Source organism: Hemicordylus capensis, chromosome 4 (assembly GCF_027244095.1).
Source record: "Hemicordylus capensis ecotype Gifberg chromosome 4, rHemCap1.1.pri, whole genome shotgun sequence".
Taxonomy (NCBI): Eukaryota; Metazoa; Chordata; class Lepidosauria; order Squamata; family Cordylidae; genus Hemicordylus; species Hemicordylus capensis.
Genome location: NC_069660.1, coordinates 221,822,506 through 221,835,180, shown reverse-complemented (window position 1 = coordinate 221,835,180; position 12,675 = coordinate 221,822,506). Strand labels below are relative to the sequence as shown.

The 12,675-nt window shown below is 41.0% G+C and overlaps 1 protein-coding gene across 5 annotated transcripts; it reads left to right on the top strand.

Moving 5' to 3' along the window:
- Nucleotides 1-26: 26 nt before the first annotated feature.
- LOC128322455 (probable 2-ketogluconate reductase) lies at nt 27-12,620 on the top strand. 5 transcript variants are annotated; one of them, XM_053243724.1, is made up of 7 exons: nt 37-166; nt 2,303-2,524; nt 4,754-5,138; nt 5,908-6,079; nt 8,567-8,745; nt 10,227-10,323; nt 11,822-12,620. In XM_053243724.1, the coding sequence occupies exons 2-7, from the start codon at nt 2,348-2,350 to the stop codon at nt 11,976-11,978; spliced, it is 1,167 nt and encodes a 388-aa protein (XP_053099699.1). In that variant the 5' UTR covers nt 37-166; nt 2,303-2,347; the 3' UTR covers nt 11,979-12,620. The 5 variants fall into 5 exon arrangements, with proteins under 5 accessions (XP_053099702.1, XP_053099699.1, XP_053099698.1 ...); XM_053243723.1 differs by lacking the exon at nt 37-166 and adding an exon at nt 178-525; XM_053243727.1 differs by lacking the exon at nt 2,303-2,524 and having other exon boundaries at nt 27-166.
- The last annotated feature ends 55 nt before the right edge of the window (nt 12,621-12,675 follow it).

Sequence of the window (12,675 nt, the reverse complement as noted above, 5' to 3'; positions counted from 1 at the left end):
TATGGAGCGCGAGGATTGATTGCTCAGGTCTGGTGTAGTGATAGCGCGAGAGTTGATTGCTCAGGTATGGGTGTCGTCGTGACACACAACAGCCTCGCCTGTGTGAAACTGAAACCGCGCCAAGATCGATTACCCGTACTGCTTGCTGTTCTGCTCCTCCCGGCGCGTAAGTGTATCAACCCAACTGTTGCAATACGCATGCGCTCATCAAGAATTGGCATTCCGAGGTGGTAGCTTGTTGAGCGAGCAAGAAAGGAGAGTTTGTTATTCTCTGGGTTTAGCACTGTTCTGTTGGGAATGTTTTAGAAGGAGGCTGGCTTTGGTTAACTGAAATGGGCTTTGAAGGAGGTCAGTTTTCCTGTATCAGTTTTGCTTTGCTTAATGTTATAATTTTATAGACCTCTGATTATAAAAAGGAACTCTTTCCCCCACCACCAAAGCAGAATAAAAGTTCATCAAATGCACTAAAATTTCCTAGTCATTTCTCGACGATTTCCGGCGATCTCGAAAAGCCAGCCCAAACAGGTAGGTCCTCCTACAGCGCTTCGGGAAAGGTGCTCACGCTTGGATTTTGGCGGTGCTCTAGTAAGGAGGAGTTCGGGGTCGGGGGAAGACTGCCACCAAGAACGCGTTTTTCTTTGAGTGTTCATAGTGCGAAATATTCAGAGATAACTTACTGTATGTAAAGTTAAAGAATATGTAACGCTCCTCGTTTGTGCGTTTATCACATTTATGTCCACCTTTCTGATAAACTGCTCAGATGAAAATATATACTTTTCCTCGCAATAACTCTAGAAGGTAGATTATGCCTGAGAGTGGATTGCCATGGGCTATCCTGTGAGCTTTATAGCCAATGGGCATCATGGACTCAGATCATCCCAAATTTAACTCTGAACAACACCTATTTATATACCGCTTCTCAACAAAAGTTTCCAAAGCGGTTTACAGAGAGAAATAATAAATAAATACATAAGATGGATTCCTGTCCCGAAAGGGCTCACAATCTAAAAAGAAACATCAAGATAGACAGAGCAACAGTCACTGGAAATATTGTGCTGGGGGTGGTTAGGGCCACCCTGGGTGAGTTACTCTCCCCCTGCTAAATAAGGATAATCATCATCTCCTTTAAAAGGTGCCTCTTTGCCAGGTTAGCAGACATAGCACTCAGTGCTCATTGACAGGCAGTGTGTGTAGCAGACTGAGCACTCATCCCTTAAAAGAGCTTCACGGCCACTTGGCAAAGTACAGCTCTGCAGTGAGAATGGTCATCTCTGCATAGCGCAGGAGGAACTGTAGAGTATCCAGCTAAGTTCTGGGCAAAGCTTTACAGGGGGGGGGCCTGGAGGTGTGGGGGCCCCCAGGCAACTGCCTCCCCTTGCCTAATAGTAGTTACGCCCCTGCAATAAACCATTAGTCAGAAGGCCATGCTTCAGGTTGATGGAGGCTGCCACTGGCCCCTAGAGCAGGCAGAGCACATGATTCAAACTTCATACAATAAAGGGGGGAAGAAAACCATAATTCTGAGTACCTGCCGGGGGGGGCAGAAACAGCTGATCCTGGTATTGTCATATTCTACTCTTGCTCCCTAGCAGCCATTGTTCTATGACATACTGCCTATGAACATGGAGAGTCAATCTAGCATTTGTATGAACATAGAGCGTTAGATATTCAGTCTTGCATTTCTGTATAATAGCCATTGATAGAACATCTTTGCCTAAAAACTTGTCCAGTCCCCTTTAGAGCCATCTTAGACTGTTCTCTGGGATTCAATCTGCCAGTTGTGCAGTTTATTTTATTTGTGGAACAGTACCTCTTTACTGCTACTACGTATCAATGACTACTTGAAGGCTGATGATAAGGCTGGAAGACTTTCCTATCATGAACATATTTACATACAGTGAATTGACTGCATAAGGAATGGCTGTGTGCTATTCATAGATAACACTGTGGGTTTAAATTCAGGCAATCAAGCCAATTAAGGAAACTTGAAGCATGAAAAATTATTGATGCACTCTCCATTCTGTGGAGCCCATTAAACTTAGTTTTGTGCTGTAAGGATCAGGAAATAACTTGTGGTTTTAATTTATTACTCTACTAGAACTGTTGCAGCAGAAGCCATTATTAATATTAATATAATTATTGTATTAAAGTAACTAAAATGATTTATTCAAGTTTGTTTCCTTAGTAAAAGGCTTTTAGAAAAAGTGCAGACTTTAGTTGTACATCCTCTGCTAAACTTTTACAACCCTAATCCCTGCTAAACTTTTACAACCCTAACAAATTGAAATTGTTTCTTGGACAGGTGTATTTACAACACACTGTGTTTAATAGCTAAAACTGTGGGATTATGTTCAGAGTTAAAGCATTCTACATGGCACAATCTATTCACCTAGCTACTGCCTGCCTAAAACTGCCTGATAAACATTTGTCTAAGTGGACAAAGAAAAACATTACCTTCTTGCAGAACTACAAGACTGGCCAAAAGAGCATTGGGGGATCAGCACTAAGTGCTTGTCAGGCCAAGGTTGGTATTGGGGTGGGGTGGGGAAGCAAACTGTCTTGCAGAAATATTGCTTCTAATCTACACTTATTTCTAAGTTGCGGCAAGCCTCTAAGCTATGATGAGAGGCTGGCAGGAATCAACCAAGGAGAGGAGAGCTAGTCTTGTGGTAGCAAGCATGACTTGTCCCCTTAGCTGCACAGGGTCTGCCCTGGTTGCATATGAATGGGAGACTTGATGTGTGAGCACTGTTAGATAATCTCTTTAGGGGATGGAGCTACTGGGAAGAACAGAAGGTTCCAAGTTCCCTCTCTGGCATCTCCAAGACAGAGCTGAGAGAGATTCCTGCCTGCAACCTTGGAGAAACCGCTGCCAGTCTGTGTAGACAATACTGAGCAAGATGGACCTATGGTCTGACTCAGTATATGGCAGCTTCCAATGTTCCTATGGGTAACTGTAGCCTGTGGTTCAGCAACTAGTAGGTACTGGGCCACGTCCAGCTGTTCCAGCAGAACGTTGTTTGTCCCTGGCTGCTAGCAGTCAATCCAGAGAGAGAGGTGTATAGAGAGAGCAGTGGGTGTGGCAATGCTGCCAGGCTGTTTCAGTGGATAAGGGCCTTAGCCTGCCTTCTCCAACTTTCTTCTCAAAGTGGCATTCAGGCAAAACTGACCAAAGCTGTAGCCTGCCTTTAATATAAGGACAGCTGTAAGGTACCCCAAGGTTAACACTGCATAAACCTAGTAGCCCAATTCAGACTTCACAGTAAACTAGGATTCCACAAAACTAATCACATAATGGAGTCTTATCTCTCCCAATGTTGGAGAATGGAGTGGATGAGCAAACGTGCCTCAGGCAGGCTTTAATGTTTACTGTTTAGGTCATTTGCACAATGATGGAGAAAACTTGCAGAGGAGGAACAGTTAGGTGGGTGGGACCAATTATCTTAACTTTGCTAGTCACAGCTAACAGAGAGTCCAAGATCAAAACAAGAGGAAGAGATGTCTTCTGAAGTTTGCAGACCAGAGAGAAAACAAATGTACACAAGGAAATAAATAAATAAATTCAGGATATGGCTGGTTATTTGTCTCAGTTTCTTTGTTGGGACTCTTTAGCGCAGACTACCATTTTAAAACTAAAAGAACAGAATCAGTATTTTGAAATGTTAACCATTTTTTTGTAAAGTCATATAGCTTGTTAGGCAAAAGTTGCATCACAGCAGGTAGAAGAGACTGGCTGCCTTTGCACATAATGGCAAACTAGAGGCAAATGTGCCAGAGGTTTAAGAAGGTGGTAGTCAGAATGCAGAAAACTGTGGTTTTGTCACCAAACTGTAGGTCAGTTTTAGCCCCCAAACTGCAATTTGTACCATAGGTCTGTACTGAGTTTCGCCACTGAGACCTCAGGTTTGAAGGTGGCATCATGTCTTGCAGATGCTGCCACCATGTCCTAACGGGTTGAGGGTAGGAAGCTCCTCCCCCTTTCCTAAGGAATTGGCTGCCGTGGCTGTCTTTCATGTCACACATGCAGCCAGTGCCTCCTGCTTTGCAATCTCCGAGACTGCATATCGGATCATCTGGGAGCATGCATGGGGGAATGGAGATTAGACCTGATAACGTGTTCTGAAAATGCATATAATGTTACAATATCATCATGGGTTTGGACTTTACAGCTAACTAGTAAGAAGTGTTGCCTTCCAAAACCAGCCACATTTTGTGGACACTTGAGCCATGGTTTGTTGTGACAGGAATGTGCTGTGGTGAGCCTCAGACTTTTCTGCAACCCCTCCCTATCTCCTTCATGCATGAGGGGAGTGATTTATAGCTGTTTTCTTCACCAACAAAGTAATTTTACATAGATTTAACTAAGAATTTATTCAGAAACAACACCATTTTTTCCTTTCCCTCATTTTCCCTTTCTGACACCCCGCCCCAAGGCACACGCTTTACAGGATCCCCCTTGGGACAAATTTGTAAACAACAGAAAATAAAAGATACTGGATGGAATACAACACAGAGGAACTGTAAAGTTTCAATTAATCTCTTACAAACTGCAATTTCCCTGTATGTTCAGACAGAGGTAACTGGTCTGTACAAACCATTGTTATTCAGTGCTGGTGTGCAGAACTCTGCAAACGAGATGCTAAACTGTACATACTTCCAGATTTCCAATCAGGGATTTAAGAAAGTTATCCAAGCATCTCTTGTAATACTTGTTTTCTTTTTCCAATTGAATATTTCTCATAATCTTTTTTAGATCATGGGAGAGAAAAAACTGCCCAGTGTTTTGATCTTTGACGTAGGAGGAGATTTTGGTGTCCTGGAAAGCCATGTCGAGTTCCTCAAGAAACATTTTAATCTCATCACCATGAAGGACTTTAAAAAAAATAAGAAACAACTGCATGAAAAGATCACATCTATTTTTGTATTTGAGCGCAGACCACTAATTGACCAGGAGCTTCTTGAAAGCCTGCCCAACCTAAAGGTGGTTGGAAATTCAGGGGTTGGAGTGAATCATTTGGATCTGAAACTGATTTCTAGTTTTGGAGTAAAAGTAACCAACACACCACATGCTGTTTCTGACTCCACAGCAGACATAGGCATGGCCTTAATGCTGGCATCTGCCAGAAGACTAGTAGAAGGTAATGTGATTTTTCTTTTTCAGTTTATGTAAGCTGTTCTTCCAACATATAGTAAACATTCAGTTATTTCAAGTCGTGGTCTGAATTCACTATGCCCTCTACAGGTCTCCTTTGTCACTTTAACCTTATGTCAGCAAGACTCCTAGGTATCCTAAATACTTTGCTTCTCTGCGATGAATGGGATCATGAAGTTCATAATTTTTCTGTGTCCATTATGAGACCATCTCTATCAGCTTTTGCTCCAGCTGCAGTCAGTGGATCAGGTCCTGTTCCATATGTCCTCTCTGCAAGAGGGAGAGATGTCTGTGATTCAAAGCTAGGCCTTTGCCACTATGGCCCCTAAAAAGTTGAATGATCTGCCAGAAGATATCTATGCTTTTTGGAAGGGCTGTAAAACATGTGTTGTTGTTTTAAATCATGTGAAATGTTTTATAATTGAATTTAAATTGACCAAACACCCATTTCACTCAGTATTTCCAAACCTCCAGAGTCTTAGGCAGATGTTTTGCTAGCCCTGCTACTTGAGATTCTTTAACAGGATGTGCCAGTGATTGAACCCGTTACCCTTATTTGTTGGTCCCTCTTCATATAAACTCATGTCTATAAATTCCAAGTAGAAATATGTCAGTTGGGGAACATTCTAAACTAAAGAGAAGATTTCTTCAGATTTCCATCATCTGTTATAAATAATCATTTCACATTTCTGATTTCTGGAGTAACAATACTACATGACCTGTTTCTCACTGTTGTGTGGTTTTTATGTTTTTAGGTTGTCATATTGCAACATCTCCACAGACCAAGCATTTTGCTGTGGACTGGCTAGGAGTGGAAGTCACCCGGGCCACCCTTGGTATCATTGGAATGGGCAGTATTGGGTATAAAGTGGCCAAAAGGGCAAAAGCATTTGACATGACCATTCTGTATCACAACAGGAACCGTAGGTAAATGTGTATTGACGGTATATAATATATCCTATACTATACATCAGTCATATATCTTTGGCATATTATATACTGAGATTTAGGTTTCAAACTCTTGTCAGAAGCAACTGTTTAAGAACATAAGAACAGCCCTGCTGGATTAGGCCTATCTAGTCCAGCATCCTGTTTCACACAGTGGCCCACCAGATGCTGCTGGAAGCCTACAGGCAGGAGTTGAGGGCACGCCCTTTATCCTGCTGTTACTCCCCCAGAACTGGTACTCAGAGGCATCCTGCCTTTGAGGCTGGAGGTGGCCTATAGTCCTCCGACTAGTAGCCGTTGATAGACCTCTCCTCCATGAAGTTATCCAAACCCCTCTTAAAGCCATCCAGGTTGTTGGCTGTCACCACATCTTGTGGCAGAGAATTCCACAAGTTGATTATGCATTGTGTGAAAAAGTACCTCCACTTGTTGGTCCTGGCAATCAATTTCATGGAATGACCCCTGGTTCTAGTCTTATGTGAGAGGGAGAAGAATTTCTCTCTATCCACTTTCTTCATACCATGCATGATTTTATAGATCTCTATCATATCTCCCCACAGTCATCTTTTTTTCTAAACTAAATAGCCCCAGATGTTGTAGCCTTGCCTCATAAGAAAGGCACTCAGGACCCCTGATCATCTTGGTTGCCCTCTTCTGCACCTTTTCCAGTTCTAAAATGTCCTTTTTTCGATGTGGTGACCAGAATTGTACACAGTACTCCAGGTGTGGTTGCACCATTGTTTTGTATAAGGGCATTACAATATTAGAAGTTTTATTTTCAGTCCCCTTCCTAATGATTCCTAGCATGCAGGGGCGTAACAAGGCTGGAGTGGGCCCAGAGACAAAATTTTAAAATGGGCCCCTCGCTGATACACACACCCCACACACACACTTCACAATATGTAGCCATGTGACTTGCCTCTGGGGGGGCCCTCGAGGCGTGGGGCCCCCCAGGCAGCCGCCTCCCCTTGCCTAATAGTAGTTACACCCCTGCTAGCATGGAATTGGCCTTTTTCACAGCTGCCACACATTGAGTCAACACTTCCAAAGAGCTGTCCACCACAACCCCAAGATCCCTCTCCTGGTCAGTCACTGACAGCTCAGATCCCATCAACATATACTTGAAGTTGAGGTGTGTAAAGTGTGCATCAATTTACACTTGCTAACAGTGAACCGCATTTGCCTTTTTGTTGCCCATTCACGCAGTTTGGAGAGATCTTTTTGGAGCTCCTCACTATCCGTTTTGAACCTCTTCAGATTTCTGCAGCATGTTGCCATCTTTCAGTCTGCATGTGTTCATGGAAGCTGAGTGGCAATAAGAGAAAGTGGCACTGAGTGGCAAGAAGACACCTATTTTTATTGTATTCAAAATATTTAAACGCTACCCTTCCAGTACACTACTGCTCGAGGCAGCACACGACATTAAAAAGAAGATACGCTGTAAAATAAGACTAATAAAATTAAGCAAATTTAAGTTAAACAAGTTAAAACCAGGCTAAAAACACATTTAATATTACATTTTTTTAAACTTCCAAATTAAATGTTGTTTTAAAAGCTAAAAACTGAGAACTATAAAATCTAAATAACCTACCAAATATAAAGAGAGATGGAACATTAAAAAGCCTAGTTAAAAAGATATGTTTTCAATTTTTTTAAAAAACTACAGTATCTGTTTGAGATATTGAGGTGAAATATTAGGTCTCTAATGTGAAAAAGTCACCCTGAGCTGGTTCTTCTTGCTAGTATTAGCAGAATGAAGTGGAAAACAAGCCCTTTTTCAGGACATGGTAATTTCCTGTTTTGTCATGTGGGTAGACTAGTTCATCATGCACAAAACCTTCATAATTAAAATGTGAATCGAGGTTTCTCAGACTATGTCATGACCCTTCCTACATTAACTACTGTTTAGATGTATAACTCAAGTGTAACACAACAAAAAAATACAAAATATGAGAAGCAGAGACAAATGTTTTCTTCTTTTTAATAAAAATATTTATTTTTGGTTTTCCATTTTTAATGTTTGCAGAGAAGTCGGTCTGTGGCAGCAAAAAACTAGCATGAATTATGGGTTGCTCTGTGTATCATTAACCTAATATTAATAATAATTGGCACAAAAGTGTGTGTCCTGTTGCTATATCATAAGGAAAAACATCACTGGCAGCCAGAAATATATGTGTAAATCCATTATCCTTCTAGTGATGCCTTTCAGCTATTGTCTTTGAAATGATATAGACTGATACCACCATTCAAGTAAGCAGCAGCACCACAGATGCTCACATATGTCCTGTAGTGGACAGGAGTGCGGTCTTCTGGCTTCATGTGGACACCCATTTATATGTGTCTATATGGAGTCAGAAGACATCCACTCAGGAGCTCATATCTCCCCTATCAAGTGGTTTCCTTTGAAGCAGCTTGAATGTTGAGATCACTGATACATGTGATTATTCTCACATTTCTTTCCTCCAGAAAAGAGGAAGATGAGCAGGCAGTTGGTGCTGTTTATTGTAAAAATATAGAAGACTTGCTTCAGCAATCCGACTTTGTGATGCTGGCTGTGAACTTGACATCTGAGACACACAAGCTCATTGGGAAAAGGGAGCTAGAGCTAATGAAACCTACAGCTACTCTCATCAACATCTCTAGAGGTAGAGTACATGACTATCCCCAGTGTCAGCTTTTGATCTTCCATTTCACTGTTCAACACAAAATCAATCTGGATTCTATCAAAATAGGGGTGGGGGGCTCTGCAGGGAAATATCCACCCTATCCTTCATCCATAAGACACTATTCTTTTAGTCATGTTCTTAAATGAATATATACGGTTCTTGGCTCTCATTTCTAGTATTTGCAGGGTGGTTGTTTTTTTAAAAAGCATGCATTTGATAGAAGATAATAAGCAGTATTAGATACTCTGGTTTTATTTCTGTACAGACTGGATAAAGGAACAAGCAATGAAAAACGTGTTTTCAAATGTCATACTTGCTTCTGAACAAATATATATAGGATCACACATTAACTTCTGTGTGTATCAGTATCATCTTGGCTGTAATTCTCAGTCAGCATATGGAAGTTCACTTGTTTCACAAAGGGACAAACTACACTTTACATTAAATGTATAGTTTGGCCCTTTGAGCTTGTTTTTTCTAACTTAAATAGCAGCCATGCATGGGATGATTCCTCCCTATCTCGCTGAAGTCCTTGTCTCGATTGGAGCTGCTATCTACATTAGGGGGTGGGGGGGATACAAGTACACAGGGCCTAACTGGGTTTAATGAACATGTAATTTGTCCCTGGGTCAAGTCAGTGTATTACTTGTGTTGGGTTTGCTTCATAATTATGTTCTCAAATACAAAGCATCAGTAAACTGTAACTTTTTGCACGCATGAAAGAATGGCTGCTTTTATCAGCAAAATAGGAATAATTCTTGCTGCCTTCTCATGTGTATTTTGCCCACAAGAGCTGCAATTTATCCACATTGTGCAATTTATCCATAATGATGATGTTTGTATTTTATAGCTGGGAATTAGGTCCAGCGTACAAAATTTAACATAGAAAGTTTCTCTTGTTTTTACCTCTAAGAGTCATTTGCTGCAGTGCCAGAAACATGTTTTCAGTGTGAATTAATTGACTGACACACAAGAAACAGCGGGGGCGGGGTGGACGGAGGGATCTCTTAAAAGTTAAATAACACATAGGTGATCATGCGGCAATTAGCACAGCTGTAAGTTTCATAACTCATTAAGCCAGTGAGTTATACAAAAAAGACCAAGATCACATGCAAGACAGCCTCAGCCCCACAATCTGGAACAGCTTCATTGACTTGAATAAGACTACTGCAAATTAAATCAGTTGAGGACTGCATTTGCAAGGCGTTCTGTGCAATCTGTGTTTTGGGGGCAAAAGAAGATGTGTTTGGAGAGATCATGTCGAAAGAGCTTCATTAAAAAGTGTGTTATAGCTGCAATCTTAAGCATATTTACTTGGGAGTAAACCCCACTTCACATAGTGCTATTTACTTCCAAGTGCAGATGCATAGAACTGGGCTGTACATCTTTGTAATGGATAAATATCTAGCTGCTTCAGGCCCTGCTTGTCTCGAAATACATTGAAATTTCCTCTCTATTAGGTGCAGTTGTTGATCAAGATGCTTTGGTAACAGCACTTCAGAATGGGATTATTAAGGCTGCAGCTTTGGATGTGACAGATCCTGAACCATTGCCAAGGTAAAAGAAATCAAAACACTGATCATTCATTTACTGTGAATTAATAAAATCAGACATGAAATAAACAGTACTTTTTTATTGATCCAACTCTGATTCAGGATAAAGAAAAAAACATATTATGAGGCATAGATTATCATGCCCTATCTTTGCTGCCTTCTGTCCCATTTCTGCATTGATATGAGCTGCTGTGATGTCACGTGTGCAGAAATTGCTATGAAAGATAGATACTATCACTTAATTTCTCAGAAATTGTAATGCTTGGTGTGTACAAAAGCATATGTGCATGTTAGGCATAGAGATTCTATCTCTCTCTCTCTATCTATCTTCACACACACATAAATGTCATCTGTAGTATTCAGTTTATCCTGAGTGACTAAAGTTAGAGAATTACATTTTGCAAGTCAAGAGTCTATGAAGAATCACAGGAGAGGAAGCTAGATGATGGGGAAATAACCCACAGTCTCTAGCACAATAAGGTTATAGCATTCATTTGGGGGTCTGGGGAAGCCGCCCCCTGCCTCTCCCCAAATCAATCTATCCATTTCAGGATTAATTTTAATTGGCCCTTGGCCCTGCTGCTAATCTGCATCTCAAGTCCTTTTCCTGCCTACACCTCCTTTATCATTGCTCCCTGTCATTCCAACTCTTTGTCAAGACCCTCAGGAGTAGGCAACTTTGAACTACAGTTCCCATCAATTTATTGTGACTGGGGGTGTTGGGAATTATAGTTCAACGACAGCTGGAGAGTCAAGGTTTGCCTACCTCTGCTCTAAATTATTTATAACCTGAATAAATTCTGCAACTTAATATTCATAGTTCTACTCAGAATTGCACCAGTTATTTAGCATGCAAAATTGGATGCTAAAAAGATCCAGATCCAGATCTGAGAGAGAACCTTTTGCTTAAAGGATATACAACATAGAGCTAGGCTATCTAAGGACACTTTCTTACAAACAAAATTTGTGCATGGGGCGCATCTTGAGTTAGAGCACTGATCACCTAAAAGCACATCTTCATGAGGGCAATCCCCATTCTGATTACTGCTAATAAGATCAGCAGCAAACTAGCAACAGTAGTTTTAACACGCCAACAAGAAGTGCCTTTTAATAGGGTGCTTCCTCTTGCACTTCATGTTTGTATCCAAAGAACGTTGGTCATGACTAAACATTATTGATTTAAATGAGATGTTGTTAGTAGTCCAAGTCCCACTAATTTTAATAGAACTTAGACATGACTAACTTTCTTGGGACGCAACCCTATGTATGGAAGCTTAGCAATGAACACAGAGCAGTGAAAGCAAACTTCTCACTTTCGGAAGTGGAGTCTTTCCCATGGCAGTCATATAGTTTGTTTGTTTGTTTATTTATTTATTTATTTTATTTTATTTTATTTTAATACCGCCCTTCCAAAATGGCTCAGGGCATATAGTTGTGTTGCCCTTCAGTTGATCTGCTTGTGGCATGTCACCTCTAATTATTCTGAACTGTCTTCCCTGCAGAGATCACCTGCTGTTGCATTTGAAGAATGTAATTATAACTCCTCACATTGGAACTGCCACTGTGCAAGCCCTGCAAATGATGACAGAAGAAGCAGTAGAAAATATGTTAGCTGTACTTAATAACCGCCCCGTTCCTAGTGAAGTGACCCTCAAATGATTTGGTGGAGAATTTGACTAATCAGTTGCTGATAAGCAAAATGATATTAATCTCCTAAGTGACAGTGCAATATGACAATAAAGTTGTTCTGGGAAGAACTAATCTGCCTACTATCTTTTCACTATCCCTATAACTGGCACTAATTTTAGTCCAAATCAGTTAGGCAGTTAACAAGTTAGCCCACTTGTGCCTCAAATGTTCACACGTCCACCACCTTGAATCAGGGTGGGTGACATCAAACTATGCCACAGGTGTCCCTATGTGTTCCTACAGCTGTAGCAACTTTGGTTCAAATCTGTTCCCACTTGCACCTCAAATGTTCATGCGTCCACCATCTTAAATTGGGGTGGATGACATCGCAAACTATGCCGTTGAGATCTCCCTATGTTTCCCAACAACAGTGTCCAATTTGGTTTATATTGGTCCAGGCATTGCGAAGTTGATGAGGAGGGCAGACACATAGACATTATGCCAGGTGAGCTCACAAGCTTACTTTCTTTAAGGAAAGTAGGCTAAAAATTAAGGCAGACTTTTCTTGTATCATGGTTTCATGTATGTATCCTCATCTTGGGATTATGTTGTGTGTAATGATGGTCTTATCCAGAAGATTAAATAAATTTATCCAAACTTTTTATTACAGTAGCTGGCTTTCCAGTTCCTTCATCCCTCTTATCTCTGTGAGCGATGTGTATGCATG

What these genes read in the sequence shown, in the direction of transcription:
- LOC128322455 (XM_053243724.1), top strand. Translation starts at nt 2,348, where the DNA reads ATGTTCAGAGTTAAAGCATTCTACATGGCACAATCTATTCACCTAGCT. An exon ending in TAAGTGCTTGTCAGGCCAAG is followed by an intron (nt 2,525 to 4,753) that starts GTTGGTATTGGG and finishes AATCTTTTTTAG; the next exon opens with ATCATGGGAGAGAAAAAACT. An exon ending in GATCCTGAACCATTGCCAAG is followed by an intron (nt 10,324 to 11,821) that starts GTAAAAGAAATC and finishes TCTTCCCTGCAG; the next exon opens with AGATCACCTGCTGTTGCATT.